This window comes from Molothrus aeneus, chromosome 1, assembly GCF_037042795.1.
Source record: "Molothrus aeneus isolate 106 chromosome 1, BPBGC_Maene_1.0, whole genome shotgun sequence".
NCBI classification, from domain to species: domain Eukaryota; kingdom Metazoa; phylum Chordata; class Aves; order Passeriformes; family Icteridae; genus Molothrus; species Molothrus aeneus.
This window is the reverse complement of record NC_089646.1, coordinates 114,461,076-114,482,518: the sequence shown is the minus strand read 5'-3', so window position 1 is coordinate 114,482,518 and position 21,443 is coordinate 114,461,076. Positions and strand designations below refer to the sequence as shown.

The 21,443-nt window shown below is 42.1% G+C and overlaps 1 protein-coding gene across 1 annotated transcript; it reads left to right on the top strand.

Annotated features, from left to right (window-relative positions):
• Window positions 1-8,817: 8,817 nt before the first annotated feature.
• Window positions 8,818-13,608, top strand: PENK (proenkephalin). The gene is made up of 3 exons (XM_066563302.1): window positions 8,818-9,041; window positions 9,537-9,678; window positions 12,626-13,608. Exons 2-3 carry the CDS (start codon window positions 9,541-9,543, stop codon window positions 13,289-13,291), a joined length of 804 nt encoding a protein of 267 aa, XP_066419399.1. The 5' UTR covers window positions 8,818-9,041; window positions 9,537-9,540; the 3' UTR covers window positions 13,292-13,608.
• Window positions 13,609-21,443: the final 7,835 nt, after the last annotated feature.

The following is a 21,443-nucleotide window of genomic DNA, read 5'->3' as shown; positions in this document are numbered from 1 at the left end:
CATAAATCATACCTAAGACACAGATGTCAAATAAATTAACACTGAATTGCCCTGCCTTATGCTTTCATTTTTTTTCTTATTAACTTAATGACCATAATGGCCTATAAAGGGTCCCTAAATCATAAGTTTTCAATTAGAATTCTGTTGCCTAAATTTTTGATGAAAAGTTTTTCAGGTGTAAAAAGGAAAGTGCACACTCCTGTAAATCCCAGCAGAGGAGGCAGGTAGCATGTGGGAGAAAGGAAGGTGTGATTTGAACTCAAAACACTGAGACTCAGAAACAGGTGTAGTTCATCACAGTGAAACAGTCAAGCCAGGCTCAAAGCACCAACCTTGGATTTCAAACTTTGGTTATCTCCACACAGAGCACAATTTTATTAAACAGGATTGGTAATTATTTTCTTGGCCTCATGTGCACATTTAGACTGTGGAATCACTTCTTTCCTCCCAAGTACCTTTCAACAGCCCATGAAAAGGATAACACAAATATGGATATCAGACTAAACCTCATAGGATTTTCATCATAAGATTAAATAATTGGCAAAATTTAAAAATATAATGAACCTTTGAGTTTCTCCCGTCTCTGTTTTTTATTGCTACAGCTATACTTCTAATGAGAAGTATTCAGAGGAGATTTTCATTTGGTCATGGCACACTGCACCATGCTCCCTGGAGACAGGGAGCTCCACCTGGGACACAGAGAACCTGGAGGTCATCAGACATCCAGAAGACTAAAGGAAACAGCAGATAAGATAAAGCAGAAATCACTGGAACTGTGTGTGTCTAGCAGACCTACACAAAAACTACATTTTGAAAGACTTGGAAATTACATAAATGAAGCATTTTCTCTGACATTCTTCCTCATGAGCTCTAACTTTGTCACATTTCACTGATTCATAATTATGGTTTGCTGATCTATAGTTATTTTACTTCACAAGGCCTTTCACTAGGCTTACATGCATGCAAGTCATGTTGGGCATCCCATCTGCAGCTCTGTTCTGAGTTCATTTATGGTCTTAACAGAAGACCCTGAAGCTCAGCTCCTGACTGCTGTCAGAAGCTCCATCATTCTCCTAAGAGAAACAGAAATGTACCATGGAGAAAAAAAAAAATTGACATCTCACACATGTTTAGAAGGCAACTGGCCTGCATTTTCTGTCAGTAATAAAATCTGTTCTCCTGTCAGGAACCCCTCCACTTTCAGGTAATTCTATATGCTTCTGCACTGCCTAAATAAGTAAAATCAATGGGCTAAGGCTCAAAACAACAGTCAGCTCTTCCTTATACAATATACGTCCCATCTCCAAAGGGAAGCAAAGCCCCTGTGAGATAATACACAGCTCTATGCCCAAGGAGCTGCACAACCAGATTGGTGACAGTGGTCAGTCCTGCTTAGAAGCTCCCTGTCAGTGGCATTTTTGACCAGCTGACCAGCAGTACAGTGCTGCATTTTTAGAGGGTAGTCCTCATTTCAGTAAATGCTTTGTGTCTAGCTACAGTGTGCCATGATAAAACTCCTCCTCATCCTGAAGATATGGCTGAGGTGCAAAGGCAGTTACCAGGATGCTCTCAGAACCAGGCACAGAGTCTGCCTCAGGCACTGATTAGCACTGCTGCCTGCAGAGAAGTGGCAAATGCACAGCAGGAAACAGCAGAAAAGACTGAGAAATATTATCAGCTTGAGAAATACTTAATGACATAAACTAGCCTAATCCCAAAAAAACTTCAAAACTGTGACTTGAAGTAGTCATTATCTATACTTAAGGTGCTGTTGCACTTGAGCAAGCTGAAGTACAACTTATTACTGCTTAAAATACATCAGTATTTTAATACTGTGAGAGTTGCATTATTTTATATTCTTTTTTTTTCTGAGATTTTAGTACACACCAGTCTCTTTACCTTATATGTGTCTGAACACAACAGCTGATTAAGTCCTAGGGTACCACTGTAGACAAGGGATACTCCAAAGGACGTTCAAATCCCTAAGCTAGAAGTCTGAAACACCTGATGTTTTTAGTCCTGTGTTAGAGGTATAAGTACTATACATCACATTTGAATTAACACAATCATAGGCTATAAAATGGCATCAATTGCTTTGTCTAGCAAAATGCTGCCAAGCTAGTCATTATCAGGTCCTAATTGGTAGCAGTTACTTTACATTAGAAGGAAGAGGTGAATTCACCACTTTGAGGTGGCACAGAAAGCTTTTGCCAAGAGAGGCAGTGCTGGTTAGCTGTGTGGAAATGTCATTGTGAGCATTTTTATATTAAAAATATCCTTGTATTGTGCCTCCACTTTAGCAGTGGTTGGCACCCTAATTTTTCAGGCTTTCAAACCGACAAAGGAAAAACTAGATATCATAATAACAAGGACATGTAACGATCAAAATGCAAGATGCCCCTTTGCAACTTTGGAAAGGAGTCAACCACAAGGCAATCTTCTCCAATACATTTATGTCATCTCAAAATAATCAAAACATGACACCTGTCGTTTTCCTTTCTTGGTCACTGCACCTCCATTTTCACTCAACATGGTAACTCTTCTGCTTCCAAAGACATTTGGGATCTTCCTAACTTCTCCTTAAATTCTTCAATCTTCAGATCAAACCTAGACCCCAGTCAAATTCAATGCTTCAACCTTCATGAAATATTTTCACCAGTTTGCCACAGCGAAAGCAATAAGGACTCAGCTGGCTGAGATCACTTTTTACTTTTTGAAGTGTTCAATTATGCAGCAGGAGAAATGAAATGACTTTCAAGTATAAAGCAAGCAGCTTGTAAGGAAAGGAAAATAATCTAAGAAGGGAAAGGTCAGAGTTCAGTTTCCAGGTTTTTTAATAGAAATGCAAAGCACAAAGAGGTACAAACAATGGCCAGCAGAACAGGTCAAATATGTGTAAAATGAGGGAATGTGATGATAATGTTTCTTATTTCATTTTTAAATGCTCTTATGATTCTTTTTATGTCAACTTCTTCTTCCACTTCCTAGCTAGGTTACTTGATAAATTGAACCTTTCCTTCCCTATGGAAAACAGTTTCTGGAACTCAACTGGGGGCCCAATTCAAGTAAAACAGCTGAAAATCATTTATCCTGAAAGAAAAATGATGGACCTTTGATATGGTACTTGTGAGAACCCTGTGCTTGTGTACCTTTCCCACTCCATTTTTTTGCATTTGTATCATCCACTTAGCATTTGCATTTCCACAGGAATTACAGCTGTGACAGTACCTAATCTGGAGTGGACTCTACCTTCAATGAGCAAAACATTGCTTTTACAGCTGAGAAATTTAGCCCAGTGTTAGACCAAGATATGTTGTAAGAGCACAAGAGGCTCAATGCTGCTTGCACAGCCACGGCAAGCTGTGAGACAGACAGACCCCAGCATGAGCAAGGGAATTTCCAGCAGAGGTGTAACAAAATGAAGTGTGTGTCCCTTATTGCTATCCCCATCACCTCTGGGGGATCCTTCCAGCAGAAGAGGAAGAGTACACACAGCCCTTTGCTGCTCCCTTCATGGCCCAGAAACAGCAGGAGAGAGTTGGTGCTCAGGCCCTGGTGGGGGTGGGAAGGAGGGAGCTCAGTGATCACCTGGAAAACACACAGTGTTGTGCTGCTGGAAATCACAGCAATCGTTTTAAGCTTCATTTCTGAAGCACCCAAACTGTGGGATTTCCAAGTCACCTCTGCCTGCCCTGCAGCACCATGCTGTGCCCCACAAGGAGGAACCCAGCCAGCCCTTACCCTGCCTGCATGTACCACACCAGGCTCTCCTCACAGCTCCAGCCTGCAAAAACAACTTGTTTTGCATGTTGTGCTACAGTGTGAACACAGCACTCCCCAGCTGGGCAATAAAATACTAGCAGTGAAAATGTAAGGCTGGAACTGGAGAAAAAGCTCCAAAATTCTGCTGCCTCAATGTGAATAGTAGAAAATAATTGAAACTCACACTCCAAATATATTATTTAGATTCTGGTTGTTTGCTTTTCTTAGTATGAGTGAAGTGATCAAAATCTCTCATTTACAATTTTCAGCTAATCCTTCCACATATGCATTAGACACTGAAATCCTTTTCATAGATGCAGTTTAATACTTCCTTTGTAATTCATGGATGAATTTTCTTAATTGAAAAAATTAGGATAAATCACTCCACTTATGTGGAGCAGTTATTGTCTTAAATAATAATCACTGTGTCTGGATTCCATCACAATTTATTCTGCAACCCAGCACCCAGTTTTCTTCTTATTTTATTGGAAATACCTCTCCCATTGCCTCTGTGGAAATGAGAAAAACAATGCTTTTATAACAAATATGTTTAGGGGAGTTTTTTTACAGTTTATTCTATTCACTCTGCAGCACATTCTATTTACTGCAGTTCAGGACTGATCTCAGAAATTTTCATCAATCTCCGAGAAACAGAAAAATGTAATAAAGTGAATCTCTGTGTATTTTTATAGAACAGCATAAAATTCTTTGCTTCATTGTTACTTTGTCTGATACAATTCCAGGTAAATAAATGCACTAATAATTGCATTTGCTGCATGCTTATTCTGAATGCATGTCACTCTCTTTATTTCACTCAGATAAAGTAGCATGAAGCCTCCTCCCCCCTCACAAAGCTACATGGCATCAACCACTAGGCGGGGACAGTAGCTGTCAGTGCTCTTCCCGTGAAAATATCACCTTATTGCCACCAGATCTGTTCACACCTTTGCCTTCTAAAAGAGGTGTAAATTGTTCAAAGGCAAAAATATTAATAAGAGCCAGCTTCTTCTGAGACCCAAAGTTCAGCATTCCAGTTCTTTATACAAGATTGCCTTCAGCAGCTGTGAGCAGGAATGTCTGCATTATTGAGATCTTTCTTATTTTTTTATATCTTATATGATACACCTAGACATTTATTAAGGAATATACAGATATCTGGGAAGCACTGGAACATCTCTGTCCTGTAAAGGTACATTTTAGGCAACGCATACCAGCTGTAATTGACTACCTCTCTGCATTACAGCTCCCCTCTGCTTACATTAGACATCATTTAATAAAGATATTTAAAAAGTAACAATGCATGCCTTGTATATACAGACTAATAAGTGGTTTTTAATTATTTCTATTATATTTGGTATAAGAGTTGACCTGCAATGTCTTTCTTGGCTCTGATACCAGTTATGTATTTTCCCATTAAAAACTAAGCCCGTTTAGGCTGAGCTAAATGGAACCTGACTGTTTGATGTTAAGACATACTGTGATCTTTTACACTGAGCTTAAGAAAATAAGCTCAGTGTAAAAGATCTATTCAATTCTAAAAAAAGATCTTTTCAATTCTACCAAAAAGGCTCTATGTTGTGAGGAGGATTGCTTGAGGTGCTGAAAGCATGTTTATTTCATATTTATATTAATTCATCTTCATTTAATGACATTGTAGCAGCTTGATTAGCATGATGAGTAGAGTTTGGAAAGTAAAGCTGGTCCTGCAGAAAAGATACCAATGTGAATTCTAAGAGAAATTCCATTTCTAACTCAGCTGCTCATTTTTTGCTACAGTTCAGAAATTCACTCAGACTGAGTTCTTGGTCAGTAAAATTAAGACAATTTCACCTTGGCTTCACCTCGTTTTGCCTTAAGTTTGGGAGTTAGACAAACCATAGGGCAATGGGGCCCTTGGCACTGCAAGCACTACTGTTGTAAAAACAGTTTTCTTCTGGCTGGTATTTTTAGATGGCAGATAAAAAGCAGTTGGTATCTGTGGTAATTCTGGATTATACAAATGCTAAAGGTTTTTTTGCATTAGTAGCAAAAAAGCTACTGTCTTTACTGCTGTGAAAAGTGTTCTCTTTCTCTTTCTGCCTCCCTATTTCTTTGTTTCTCAGTTCACCATTGCAGAGGAAATATTACCCTCCATGCCTACAGTGAGTAATTTTCCTTATGTAGTTTTTACTCTGTAATATTTTGGCAAAATTTGCTAAATTCTCTTTTTGTTTCATCCTCTCTATGCAAAGAATACCTTCCCCATACAAAACTGAACTCAGAGAGGGAATTACAGAGCTTTCATTTGCTGACACTGGGAAAAGTGAGCTCTTCAAGAAATATCATCTACATCACTCCTTTCTTGTATCACATCCTCAGTGAATATTAGCATCTTTCAGGAGGAAGGGAAGGACTCTGTAGCAGGCACTGTAAGAAAGGGTAAAACAAGACTCCAGCTTCTTTTCTTCCCACTCTCAACTCTGCCATGCCCTGGGGACCCTTTTACAACCTCCATAAGGATGTAGGATGAGGACCAGTGACAGAGAGGAACCAGGTGAAGATGCAAATGACAGATAGGAAGAAGCAGATGAACCAAAGAGTCATCTGTAGTGCTTGCAACAGCCACAGCTGGATTTCTTCTGCCCAGTGCTAGCTGTACACAGGTACCTCTGCTCTCTCTCTCACTTGCTGAAAATGTCCTTGCAGATGTGTATTTCACACTAGATCTCTTCCACCTTTTCCCTGTTTCCCACCATCAGGCAAAAGGCTTATGCACAGTAAAATAACTCTCTTCACTAGTTCACTTCTACACAGAATTTACAAGAAGCCTTTTATTTGGTTCTTTTATATGCTTTACTCTTACTTCATTCATTATCTTTTCCTGTTATAATCTGTATTTTACCCACAGGGATTATCTGCACCTCTGTACACAGTGAGATTCTAACACTGGCTGGTTTTCATCATGAACAGATTAAGCACAATGAGTGACATCAAACAGAGTAGTGAAGGCTGTGGCAGGCTGAGGAGCTGAGTGAGCTGGCTGAGCACAGATGCTCTTGTGCAGAATGATGAAAGCAGCAGCCTCTCAGCCCAGGGACATGGCATGTACGCTGCTGGAGGCACAGTCATGGCACTACTGGGCTGTCTGTCCTGTCACACCATGCTGACTATCAGAGTGCAAGCCAATAAATGATGGCAGAGCTGAGAGTCGGTAAGTGACCCTGAGGACTACTCTGATGATGTCCATCACAAAAAGCTCTGCTTGTACTGAGCAACTTTACAGCAAAGGAGACATCAAATGTGTCACTTCTGGAGTTAGTCAGTGCTTCCCTAACCAACTCAGGAGCAAACTTGAAAGCAATCCTGCTGATTCAGTGGCATAGCAATTTGCTCATTGTTCCAAATGTAGATCCCTCACATGTTAACATAAATATACTCACTGGGATGATTTTTAAAATGTCTACCTCTTCTCTTGAGGGTTCACTTACAAAGTTGGCTGATACTACTGCATAAACAGAGAACCTGATTCTCTTCTCACGCACACTGATTATAGGCAAGAACAATGCCTTTGGCTTAAACAGATGTATTTCTGAAAATCCATACATTAATTTGAGCATCCTTAACCTGAGTCTGATAGCTGATGTAAAGACAAGGTGGCAAAAAATCATGGTTTCCATACAGTAATATTACTGGATTTCCTCTTACTTCTAAAGGATAAAGATCTGGCTGTATCTCAGTAAGTGTGTGACATCAATGTACTGCAGCATCAGAAAAGGCAAATGAGACCTGGGGAGGTATAAATTGAGGTGTCTTCTTCCTCCAGGGAACATAATTACGCATTATTGTCCTAATGAAATTTCAACTGACATACTGTGTTCTGTTCCCATCACTCATGCACAGAAATTATGAACTCCAACCAAAGCAAATGCAGAGCAGAACATTCACATGACATCTTAGGACAGACTGATGAAGAGCACAGTTTGTTCACTTCAGCAAAATGAGGACTACAGAGAATAATCCCACTCCAGAAACACTAACATGAGGGAAAATGCTCTTTTAGCTGAAGAACCATGCTGGAAGAAAATCAAGCTAATATAGACCAACTAGAAATAATTTGGGGCTGAAAGTAGAAGCTGGCATCTGACAGTCAAAGAAATGCAGCTGAGCATGGCTGGGGCAGAGCCCTCTACAAACAAGAGGTGCCAGGGATCAGTGTCATTGCTTTACACCTGTTCCCCAAGATGTCAGTCAGAGCACAGCAGTGAGCAGCCCTAGCTGCTGTGCTTGAGAACCTTGTAGAAGGGCTTGGAGGTTTGCTTCTCTCTGGTTCATTCCTATTTGTGTTTTCCTGAGCATCAAAATTGTGACAACAAAGCAAATCTACCCATACTAGTGAATTCCAATAGTTTCAAATTACAACCCTTGTCTTCTTCCTTGGTCTAATAAATTCTGCTTCCCTCAAACAGTTTTACACCTGGGGCTTAGGGAGAGAGGCAGAAGACGTGCAGCAAGAACTCTCAGCACAGCAGCTTGGGGGTTTGGCGGAGTAGCAGAGAGGGAGGAAACAGAGAAGGAAAAAAGAATTAAAAACAAACAAAAAACAAAAAAAACCACAAAAAAAAAAAAACCACAAAAACACAAAAAAAACCCAAAAATTCCCAAACGCTGTAACGCTGTCCCACTCTCCGCGTTGTGCGAGGCTCTTTCGGGAGCCTGCCTCCGCTGCCCCGGGGAATGGGGTTACCTCCGAGGGGCTGCCGCAGCCTCGGGGCGCCTTTCCCGGTCCCTCACGCCCACCCCCGCATGACTCACGGGCTGTCTCATTCCCCGCCCGCCCCCGGTGAAAACTTCCCCCGGTAACTTTGGCGGGGCCGGTTCCGCGCTCCCCCCTCCCCGATGGCAGGGGCACGCACACCCCCTCATCCCAAGCCCCGCTGGAGTCACGGATGGCGGGGCGGTGGTGCCGGGGGGGATGTCGTAGTGGCCGCGTCAGCGGGAGCCCGACGGCGATTGGGGGAGGCCGCCTTCTCCCCGCGGTCCCCAATTATAAAGTGCCGCCGCCGCCGCCCGCACACGCTCCGCAGCGGCGCGCCCGGCCCCGGCAGCGGGCTCGGCTCGGCGCCCCCCGAGCCGCCCTCGCTGGAGCTGCCAGCAGGCCCGGCCCGGCTCTGCCTGCCTCCCCCGGGGCTTCTCCGGAGGCTGCTCGGTCTCGCTATCAATATTAGTGGCTCCGACGCCGAGGCTTCAGCAAGGCGCAGCTCCTTTCTCCGCAACTCCCGGGAGCCCCGAGGGCAGCGTGTGTGAGTGAGGAGCAGCTCTGCCCGCGGTCGGGACCGGGGGAGGGCCGGGGCGGCTCTGCCGGGGCTGGTGCCGGTGTCGGGGAGGCTGCTCGGGGCGTCCCGGTGGGAAACCCATCCCGGGAGGGGCCGGCATCCTGTCCGTGCCGCTCCGCGGTGCGTCCCTTCTCCCCCCTGCGGTGCCGGCTTTTGCAGGCAGGGAGGGATAAAGTGTTTGGGGACTGTCACCAAACGGGATCTGCTGGGCGCTTCATCCTCCGGGTCCGCTCCCGTTCCGAACGCAGGTCAGTTGCCTTGCAGCTAGCTGCCAAGCGCCCGCTTGCTTAAAGCTCCCGCTTGCCTCGCAAGCGCCATCACCCCGGCTCTAAAAAGCGTGAGTTTTAGCGGAGTTGGTTTGAACCCTTTCACGCCGCCTTTTCCTTCTCCGAGGCTGGGGGGCGGCCGTGCCGGGGTGGGAGCGGGAGGAGGCGGCTGCCGGCTGACCTCTCCTTCTCGCAGCCCCATGGCGTTGCTCCTGAGACTCGGCTGCTCGCTGCTGGCCCTCAGCACCTGCCTGCTCCCGAGGGCCCGGGCCGACTGCGGCCGCGACTGCGCCGCCTGCGCCTACCACCTGGGACCCCGCGCCGGCATCCACCCTCTGGTAAGCGGCACCGGGGCCGGGAGCGCCTCCGAGCCCCGAATCCCCGCGGCCGGGCCGCTTCCCCGCTAACTTTGAAGAGAGGAAAGGGGGAGCGGGGAAAAACAGCGAAATAAGAAAAATAAATAGTGGGGGAAGCGACCGGGGTCGCTTGGAAGACCCTTTTTTCTGAAGAGGGGAGAGAGGGAGAAGCGGGTTTAGGGGCGCTGGGCAGAGGGCGAGGAGCGAGCGGAGAGCGCTGATACAAACCCAGAGCGCCCCGAGGAGCCCCGAGCCCGCCCGTCCCGCCCGTCCCTCCCGCTGCCCGACGGCGAGAGGCGGCCTTCGGGGACGGGGACAAGCGACACCGCCGAGCAGCCCCGCGGGGAGCCAGGAAAAGGCCGAATGAAAACGTAAGGAGGAAGGGAAATCCGACCGGAAAGGGCATCTCTGCAAGGGTAGGAGGGGTCGCTGCCCCTCCAGGGCATTCCAGCGCCGACAGGACGGGGGGAAGCCGAGCAGAACGGGAGGGAGGGTCCCGACCCTTGTCCGCTGGCTCCATGGTAAGATGAGCTCTCTCCGGGCAGGACGCCTGTCGAGCTGAAAAGATCTGCCTGAAATCTCACTAAAAAAAAAAAAAAAGTGTGTTTAAAGCCTATTTGCGTAGCAGTACCTTCGCTGTTTCTCCTCTCTGCACGGTGCTGCACAGCGTTAGGAATATGCCTGTGGAAGATGCTCGCTTCTTAGACAAGTCGTGCTAAGTCCGGAAGGGGGGGACTGGGGGGTGGGGGTTAGCTGTAATTCTTATGATGTTGAAATAATTTAAAAGAACAGTCGCAGAGGCAATTAAACTTGAAATTTAAAAATCGGGGGTCAGTGAAAGTCTGGGGTCCCTCAGCCCTTCCTGAAGAAGGTGGGAACTCTGGCTGCCGAGTACTTTGCCAGTGGCATCAGTTGTTCCTGACCTCAAATACACACACACACACACACACACACACACACACACACACACACACACATATATATTGAGGCATCATGCTCTCGGCACTTCTAAATGATCTTAAAAATTGTTCCTCTCATGTCACTGGTTACTTGGGATCATGCAAAAGGAAGGGCTTGGCTCTCTAGCCTTACACAGAATTAGGAACCACTGAGTACTTCTATTTACTCCAAAAGCTCAAGAGCTCTTAACCATAGTAGGCTCAGAAGGGCAAGATTATTTGGACAGCTGGCCAAACAGTTCCCTCTACTTTTTTTTTTCTCTCTGCTCACATTAGCTTTCAATCAAACTTTAGTTTTAATGTCAACTAGGGTAAAAAAAGTGGTAGTTTGCCCTTATGGAGGGAGGGCTTTTCAGAGTATATATTCTGCATGTCTATTTTGACAGTCTCTCTTGCACACCTTCAGTAGTCATTAAAGAAAGAATCAAAGTTCTGTTCTGTGAGAATGTTTGTTTATTAACTAAACAGGTAAAGAAACAATGTAGCACACCTTGTATTTGTCAAACATGTATGAACAATCCTTGGAAACTATTGTTTCTATGTATTAGTATCAAGTAACATAATAACTGAATTTATTATGTTGTATTTGTTAGACACCAGACATTGCACGCTGATCTGGTCACTTACACTGATGAAGTATGTTCATCTGACAATAGGAGGTTATTAAAACTAATTGAGAAAGAGAGAGACCTATTCTTTCTTTGATTTAGAGCAATTCAGACTGAAGCTGAAATCTTACTCTCTCTACAGCATGACTATAACTTATAGTAATAAGCAGGTAGTGGCAGTTAAATTATTGTATTACACAATATATAAATCCCTTTAATTTTCTTGTGATCAAACCATAAAAGTAATATTTAAATTTCTTAGAGTAAAGTGATGCTGAAGAGACAGACTGTGCAGTGGATAATGAGCTATCAGACAGAGCTGCGCTGGAGTTTAATTTCACATTTTAAAGTATGTTAGGATCCTTAGAACACATCGTCTAGAGTCAGAATGAGTGTTTATCTTATTGAAAATATTGATGATTTTTCTTTACCTATTGTGGTATGAAAACCACAGGCAAGAAGAAAAAACACTAGAATCACCTTATTTTACAACTTAAGGGTATGGCTGCACAAGAAGTAAATTCCCCTGACACAAGAGAGATAATAATAGCTAATATCCATGTTATTATCATCACAAGACAGGTTATGAGATATGCATAAGGTACTGAAAGCTTTTTTCATGTTGTAGCCTGACAATTTTTCAATACAGTCAGAAACCACACAGCTTAGGATTTTTTTTCCGTCTCTTTAATGGTCACTGCTTTCCAGCTAGCAAAAAGGGAACTTTGATCCTGCCCTAAGAGAGCCTGTGTTTCTACATTTCTATTGGTACATGTTGGAATGATCTGTTCCACAACGAGAAACAAATGGCAACACACAGCCTTTAAAGCTATGCAGTGTATTGAAGATACTGAACAGTGCAGTACAGCTGGCTTCTTTGCAATGTCCATGCTGTGCAGCTTTTCTGCACAGTTTCTGGATGATACTTTTAATTATGAAGTCTGAATATATTTCTACACTTGCATTATGAAGCAAACCACAATTGGTCTTTAGCTTCCCGGTAGTAAATTTTAAAAAATAAATCATAACTCTCACAAGTGTAAGGCAGATAACAGGAACTGTAATTTTGGCTTCCTTTGAAACAGAAGCATAATGGCAACCTTAACATAGAGGATCCACAATTCATGTTATCTGGTAGTCTACCTCTTGTAGTGGAGACTACCTTGTCCTTCAGAGAGGGATATAAAGAACTTCAAAACAGACAGGTGCCAAAACAGCTATTCCCAAAGAGCATTTCTACCAAGCCACTCACAAAGAGAGGCTCGCTCACGCTCTTTTATAAACAAGTAAATCTAAGATAAGGCTGTAGCGAGGTGATAGTTGCTATCAAATAATTCTCAGCAAACCACATCCATTTTTCAGGCATGTACACTAGAATGCGAAGGAAAACTGCCTTCTGCCAAAGCCTGGGAGACCTGCAAGGAGCTCTTGCAACTGGCAAAGCTGGATCTTTCTGAGGATGGCAACATTGCTCCAGGAGACAAGAAAGAGCTGGACGAGAACCATTTGCTTGCGAAGAAGTATGGAGGCTTCATGAAAAGATACGGGGGTTTCATGAAGAAAATGGATGAGCTCTATCGGGCAGAGCCAGAGGATGAAGCTAATGGAGGAGAAATCCTGGCTAAGAGGTATGGAGGGTTTATGAAGAAAGACTCGGATGACGATGCCCTTGCCAACTCCTCTGACCTGCTGAAGGAGCTTCTGGGAACAGGGGATAACCCCGAAGCGGCGCACTACCGAGAGGTAAATGAAAACGACGGCGATGTCAGCAAAAGATACGGAGGCTTCATGAGAAGCACAAAGCGCAGCCCTGAGTTGGAAGACGAGGCCAAAGAGCTGCAAAAGAGATACGGTGGCTTCATGAGAAGAGTGGGCAGGCCAGAGTGGTGGCTGGATTACCAGAAACGATATGGTGGGTTCCTTAAGCGCTTTGCCGACTCCATTCTCCCTTCAGAAGAAGATGGGGAAACTTATTCCAAAGAAGTCCCAGAGATGGAAAAGAGATATGGTGGTTTTATGAGATTTTAATACCTTTCCTTTTATCCCTTTTGTCCTAAATGAGAAAGACTGCCTTATTTGTCATAACTTATTGTAACGTGTTGCTTGTACTGTACAGTTTTTTACTGTCCTTGGTTAATGATGCAGACTGCAATTTGTTGTTTCAGGTTCTGTGTTCTTTCAAGTCAAATAACTACTTTCTGGTTTAGTCAAGTTTCAGTCTGTATTGTAATTTCCATGCTAGAACTATTTTGATTACTGTATTCGTTTTCTTTAAAGAGGAACTACATCTACAGTAGAGTTGCTTAACTGTACATACAATAAATTCTTCATCCTAACTGCAAAAATTCTGAAGTGCTATTTTTTCTCTGTCATTTAATCAAATATCATTTCAATTTTTCTTTAAGCCATCAGAGCAATGCCAACCTTTTTTTCCATAATTACAGGATTTGTAGTGCACACACAACAGTTTAAATATACTTTTGTCTTTAGTTTTCTGTTTCTTCGAACACTAAAATAATAAATAATTTTAATCAGTTAACAGAATAAATATTTAAAGCCTAAATTTATAATTCACAGTGTTAAACAATTGACATTAAAAAAAGAAAAAATCACAAGTGTGTTTGACTTTAAGCACCAAAATAATTTCTCACGTAAACACAGTTATATGTTTGATTAGGTACATCTTTGATGTTTATCTATATAGGGTTGTATACTTGGCTTTAAAAATAATAAACACTAATTTAAAAAGTGGTAAGATATTTGTGCAAAATAAACATGACTTAAAATTGCATAGAAATACTCGATTTTGCAGGGCACCTGACAAATGTTTTTCCATGGAATAGTTTTGTGTTTCATTCCTCAGCTGCTATAAATCACTTTTGCACAACTGAAATATAGGAAAGTGCTGGTCAGACTTCTGTGTTTCAAGCAAAGGCAGTATAAGTAAATCTGAGAACAAACATAAAAGCAAACATTAACACTGTAGATCCTTTGCAGTTTACACAGGTAGGCTTACATCAAAGGCCAGACCCCATTCCAGTATACAACTCCTTCCAAAATCCTGATGGTCCTCCTCTATTCCTAGTCTGTGAGCAGTTTTCCCCCACCTATTACTATTAGTTACTGGTCACTTCCCACCTAAACTAACATGATGAAATTTGCCTTGGCCATGGCACTGCCAAAACCATCTGTGACTGTGCTTTCTATATCTGTATCTCAGTTTTGCACAGTACTAGCCATTTACAAAAAGGGAAAATAATGGTCTGACTTTTCTTTAATTTCAAGGCAATGGGATTGTCTAGGTTCTCATGTCTTATAAAAATTATGATGTGTTTCAAAATGCACTTGAAGGCCTCATCACATACAATTAGTTATGATGATTTTAGGCTTTGCCCTTAGAGGATGGTATAGGTAGTCTGAAGTGGTCAAAATCCTGCTGAAGGCTGGCTAAAGTGTAAGGCATTCCTTTTCCTTCAATTAGAATCATGGCACCTATTTTCCTCTTCCTGCTGTACAGAAGTGATAATACAAAATTTTTAAATCCAGAAAATACAGGTGCCTGGAGAAGCTCCACAGCCTCTTCAGGATTCAGTTGTGTTCCCTATCACCTTACTATAGAGTTCTTCAAGATGCCACCAGCCACAGGAAAAGTCTTCCCATTCTTTCCTCCATTGCACCTGCCCACAGTGGCTGGAGAACAATGCATCACCTGAGTGGTTTCATCCACAAGAACCTTGGGCTGTGTGCACTAGGGCTGCTCTGGAGCACAAACCCACACATGGGATGCAGCCATCACCAACAGGTTTGATTTAAATGTACACTCCAGGAAGAAATAAGTGACATCCTTAATATTTCACTTCAACATTTAGTCACTTCTTTTCCCTAAAAAGTTACTCACCTGTAATTTAGCCAAAGGACCCTTGCTGGCCTTCAAACTAAAACAAGCATTGCTGTACCTGTTGATGCAAACAGTTGACCAGCTGTTTTTACCCATCCTTCACAGTTAACAAAAACTTGGTAATTTAAAAAGGAATAAAACTCCCAGACCTCAAGAGATCTAGTATGTATATTGAAAAATGAAGTGGTTTGATCAACTAAACCTTTAAATTTATATCAATATGACACCTTTGCCACCATCTTTGTCACCTTTTGAGCCCTAAAATCAAGAGCCAGACAAGATTAGGTAATAAAATGTTATGATTTTAATGAAGATCCCTTCAGGTGCACAACATGCTGAAATGCACACCAAAAATGTGCCAAAGATGCACACATAATATAGGGCATGTAGAGTTTTATAAGTTTAGCAAATTAGCATAATTGACAAGACTCCCCAGTTAGAAACACAAGTGAGGAATTCCCCTTCTTGGTTCAACCTCTTCTAAAGCTCACCTTCCTTGGTAGTTGTTAATGGGAAAGTGTCTTGGGAAGGTTTCTTGGTCTTGATTCCCATACGAAGCAAGATTAGAGCAGGCCCTCAGGATTCTCATGTCTAATAGGAAAAGTACTGAAGTAAATGTATAACTATATAAGAACAGTCTGCAGAGCTACAAATATATATGAACAATATGTATAAAAGGAACAATCATTTTGGCATCATCTTCCATGGCATACTCCTTCAAAAGCTGGCAGCCCACATCTTGGACAGGTGCACTCTTCACTGGGTTAAGAGCTGTCTGGTTGGCCAGGCCCAGAGAGTGGTGGTGCTGCTGCATCCAGTTAGCATCTGGTCATTTGTGGTGTCCCCCAGGGATCAGTGCTGGGGCCAGTCCTGTTTAATATCTTCACTGATGATCTGGATGAGGGGATTAAATCAGCAAATTCATGGACAACACTGAGTTGGGTGCAAGTGTCAATCTGCTGGAGGGTAGGAGGGCTCTGCAGAGGGGCCTGGACAGGCTGGATAGATGGACAGAATCCAACAATATGAGGTTTAACAAGTCCAAGATAGATGGACAGAATCCAACAATATGAGGTTTTACACTGAGTTGGGTGCAAGTGTCAATCTGCTGGAGGGTAGGAGGGCTCTGCAGAGGGGCCTGGACAGGCTGGATAGATGGACAGAATCCAACAATATGAGGTTTAACAAGTCCAAGTGCCGGGTCCTGCGCTTTGGCCACAACAACCCTGCAGGGCTACAGCCTGGGGACAGAGTGGCTGGACAGGGACCTGGTGGAAAAGGACCTGGAAGCTCTGGTTGTCAGCTTCTGAACATGGCCACCCACGTGACCACGAAGGTCAATGGCATCCTGGTCTGTATCAGGAATAGTGTGGCCAGCAGGACCAGGGCAGTGATTGTCCCTCTGTACTTGGCATGGGACAGGCCACACCTTGAATCCTTTGTTCAGTTCTGGGCCTTTCAGTTCAGGAATGACTTTGAGGTGGTGGGGTGTATCCAGAGAAGTGCAACAAAGCTGGTGAAGGGTCCAGAGTACAAGTCTGATGAGCATCTGAGGGGAGCTGGGGGTGTTTAGCCTGGAGAAAAGGAGTCTCAGGGGAAACCTTATTGCTTTCTATAACTCCCTAAAAGGAGAGTTGTGGGGTTCAGCCTCTTCTCAAGGCAGCCAGCAACAGGACACAAGAACACAGTCTTAAGGTACACCAGGGGAGGTTTAGGTTGGAATGTTAGGAAGAATTTCTTTACATAAAGGTCATTTAAACATTAGAATTGGCTGCCCAGGAAGGTGGGGGAGTCACCCTCCCCAGAGGTGTTTAAGGAAAAACTGGATGTGGCACTCTGTGCCATGTTCTAGCTGACATGGTGGTGTTGGGTCACAGGTTGGACTCAATGATCTCAGAGATCTTGTCCAACCTAATGGATTCTGTGAATTTATATAGAAAAACTAAAGCACTTGGTACAAACATCTAACTGGGATATCTGCATGCAAGCCAAAGCTAGAGTAAGGCCATCCAAAGTGGAGTATGTCTCTTCCAAGGCTGAACAATGTACATGGAAGGCAGATGTGACTTAGATTCTCAGAATGAAATAGTAAAACTGAATAGTCCCCATTCCTTCCATTATAACTGAAAATATCTCCAGTCACACTTTTTCTTGCTTCAATAATTACAATTTAAAAGATGTGAAATTAGAATAGGATCTAATTTCTTCTGTTGATATGGAATTTCTTATTTTATGACTTTCAGTTATACCACCATTCAGGCCCTTTTTAACTCTAAAGTGTTCTAATATTTCCAGTAATTAACATTTCAAGTTAAATCAGCTCAAAATGTGCCAGTGAATCAATTAAGGTTTCCTGAATCACAAATCAAAAATAAGGTTGAAGATAGGACCTACTGAGCTGGGAGATGAAAAAGGACATCTCCCTCTCATTTCAAGTTCTGAAAGGCTCCATTAATTTTCATCTTACAATACATTCCTAGAACTATCATTTCATCAGAAGATTATTGAAATAGCTGCATTCCTTTATATAAATAAAAGGAGAAAGGAGGAAAGCCTGATGTCTAGAAAGAAAATTAATTGCTAGAGTATTTTGAAGAAAGAAATGTCATTCAGAGACCAAAAACAGGAATATATATTTATATATTTCCTTTTTCTGGCTTTTATCATTGTTCCAGAATAGAATCATTGGTCTGATAACTAAGTATATATTAAAAAAAAATAATAATATGAACAACGTATGCTGGAAGGGTCCAGACCAGTCAAAGAGATTAATGCCTCTGCATAAGGAACAAAAGGGAAAAAAAGATAGTCTAATTGAGGTTAGACAAGGATGAGTTGGGCTTTTTAATAGGAACTAATTACAGGAAGGAACAACAACAAAAAAAGTATTTCCTGAACTAAATGGAGTTCACATACAGGAGAGAGACAGAAGCTGATGAATACAGTGATTTCTGAATACCAAACTGCTTGCAGCTGAAGCTGTGCCTGAAAACCTAATCTTAAATCTTGGGATAATGAGCAAAGGCCATAAATCTATTTCCACATTTCAGCTGAACTTGGCTTATTCTGAAATATGAGCTGAAATATGCACAGCATAACTTTGAATTTCCTGTTTGATTATTTCTGGTAAATTAAAATATAGTATGATATATAATAAATATAAATAACTACAAGGTTATTATTACAATAATTATTTTGTAATTATTTCTAAATAGTTACAATAATTTACTTTATAATTGTTTATAACTATATCATAAATACAAGTAATTATAACATCTAATGTTGTTAGCTGTTTCAGATAATGTTTCCCAAGATAGAATCTATACAACAGAAACATGTTCTAATTTAATAAACTGAAATAAGTATTATTATACTGTGTTCAACAGAGACTCTAAATATGCACTGACTCATTTTAATTCTGAAGGGAACTTAATTAAGAAGAACCTAAATTTTCAGTTTATGGTACATAAGGGTGTCTCTGACATTAAGAGTGGTTTTGGAGGCCTACATGTAAGGCAAAATGACAAATTCTTTTGTCTCTCTAATTTATGTGAGCATCACAGTGCTCTGTAATTTATGGACACATCACAGTGCCTCAGAAAGTTTTCCTTATAGCTTTCTTCCTCAAGCACTACAGTGATCATCTGGACACAAAAAACAAAATTCCTTTATATATGAACAAGACCATGCTAGAATTTTCAGCTTAAAAGGCAAACAAATTGTAAAATTTTCTGACTCTGGCTTGCTGTGAGAATTAAGAAGTTCCTGGAACAGGTTAGCTGGCCCTGAAAGCTGTGACACCCCAAGGAGCATACTGTATTTCTGGTCTTTTAAAGCATCAAAGAGGGATCTTCAAAATCACACAGAGAACAGTGCAACCACTTCCCTAAATGCTTCCATCCTTCTCTTCAGTTCCCAACAAGCTGAGAGATTCAAGCATCCCCAATGAGACTCCTCTACATGACTACACTTTGCAGTCAGGTCTTTCTCCAACAGCAGACACTTTGGCAGTGCACAGACTTCATCTGTTCCACCCCCTTTGAAACCCTACTACCTCTTGCAGAAATCCCTTTGTCAGCCTCCACTCACAGCCTTGGATTTAATTTCACCACACTGAGGTTTGCTTTCTGACTCAAACCATAAAAGCCTACTTTAATTGGAGAGTGACTGAGACCTTCAGTTCCAACTACTACCTGTGGAAGTTAGGCAGCTGCTCTTAGACTTCTTGCTTTTAGCAATTTGATCATAATTCTTTGCTCCATGCAGAATTAAAAATTGTTCTCTGTGTCAACAGGAATACACTGGCTACATCAAACCTGTATCATACCTGGATTTCATTCTATCACAACTATATTGCAGTTACACTATTACACTATTCATTCCATCTGAGAAGGATAGGGAGTTATCACAAGCATAGCTGTAAGCAAGGAACAGGGCAGCAAAACCAGCTGTAAATCATTAATCCCAGCATTCAATTACTAATCCCATCAGCCTCATTTAAGGCATTTAAACTGACAGTTGCATATCCAATTAACTGTTGCTATAGAAAATTAAAATGCTTAGAGGTATTTGACAGACAAATCTTTACTGGCCCAGCAGGGATTTAGACTGAATTTGTTTAATTAGATTGTGACTTTACCTAAATTGATCATTTACTGTAATCCTTGCTGAAACCATGGAATGAAATCTCTCAAGGTTAAATAGTTGTCACAAAAGCACATCACTCTGCTAAAAGATTAGTTAAAAGCTCTGTGCTGTGCAGTACTGCTTCCTCAAGGAGAAAGATGGCATTTCCTTATGCACAGATCATGAGTGCTAAACCTTTTCATAGCTGTCCATGTCTGCTAGGACATACATGACCTTTGCCTCTTGCCCCTCAACATACTCTGTTTCTCAACATAGTCTTCCCCAGCCCATGTAGCTGCTTATAAGAGACCCTGTATTTTCCTACTTTTTAAATGTTTGCACTCTTAAACGTGTGCACTGACTTGCACTCCGATTGCAGTGAGATCTGTGTGTTAGTCTGGTCTGAGCTCATCACAATTCCGATCCATATAAAACTACAAGATACCAGGTTAGGAAAACCACTTCTACAGTCCTATGAGAATCTGCAACTTAACTTTTAGACTTAATGCCCAGCAAAATACTCTAAAGCCCTTCTTCAGGCAAAGCTTTTTTCTTGAGCAGGAGAAAATGGCAGCAACAGCACAAATGAGAGGCAATTTTCTCTCACAAGAGCAGTTGAAGCAGATAAGCCACATAAGCCTCTCTTAGTACATATAAACCAGTGTTTTTCAATCATGACCTGCAGTATAAATGGGTTTTACAGTGGGAGTTTCACATTTCTCTACATTTTCATCTCTGCTAATAACTAGATGAAAAGGGCTGAAGTTTCAACTGCACCACATTTCTCTGTCTAGAAAAATATTATGTGGAATTATACCTTTTTTAATTTTCATTTTTGTTACTACAGCATAGCTGTCATGCTATGACAGCGGTTGACACAGTTAATGTGACAAAGTCATTCTCAGAACATGATTAACTGATTCTTTGCCCATCAACCAGAAGAAAAGCTGTCAGCTTCCATCTGAACAGACTCAGTGGAAATTAATCAAAGCATAGAACTTCTATGGGAGCCATTGCATGCTTAAACTTTGCTAACCAAGCTGTTGATCAGCAGACTGAAGACAGGGGATATGTTTCACTCCCAGGTATCCATCATACTGAATTTCTCTGTAGTAACTGAGACAAAAAGTCTGAAGCAGGGTTCTCGGGCTAGATGAGGTTTAGAAGTAATATCTTCTCCCTGTGGATTCTTCAGAGATCTTTTAGACTCCAGGGATTTCACCATCAGCACATAAAATAAATCTGTTCCCAGCAACATGACAATTCAGAACATATGGTGCCTGCTAATGCCTTTTGAAATCACCAACCTCACTGTCCCAGCACCAAACCTCGTGGGCCCTCGAAAGGCTGAGGTCACTGGTGAAGCATGACCGAAATGGTGACAGCATGACAACAAATCTGCTCTACACTCTTTGTGTAAATGTGAATGCCGTCGTCATTCAGCTTCTCAGTATCTTAACGAAAAGAGCAATTAAATTACTAAATGACCTTAACCTGAGGCAAAATAAATAGGCATAGCAGCAATAAATTCTTAGAGGAAATCCTTTTCCAAATTCTACCTGTCACTGCTGAAGACATCCCCTCCAGTTCTTGCACTGCTTTGAGGTCTTTTGTGGTTTGCTGGCACTGTTAGTATACTCCAGCTCTTCTGGTCTC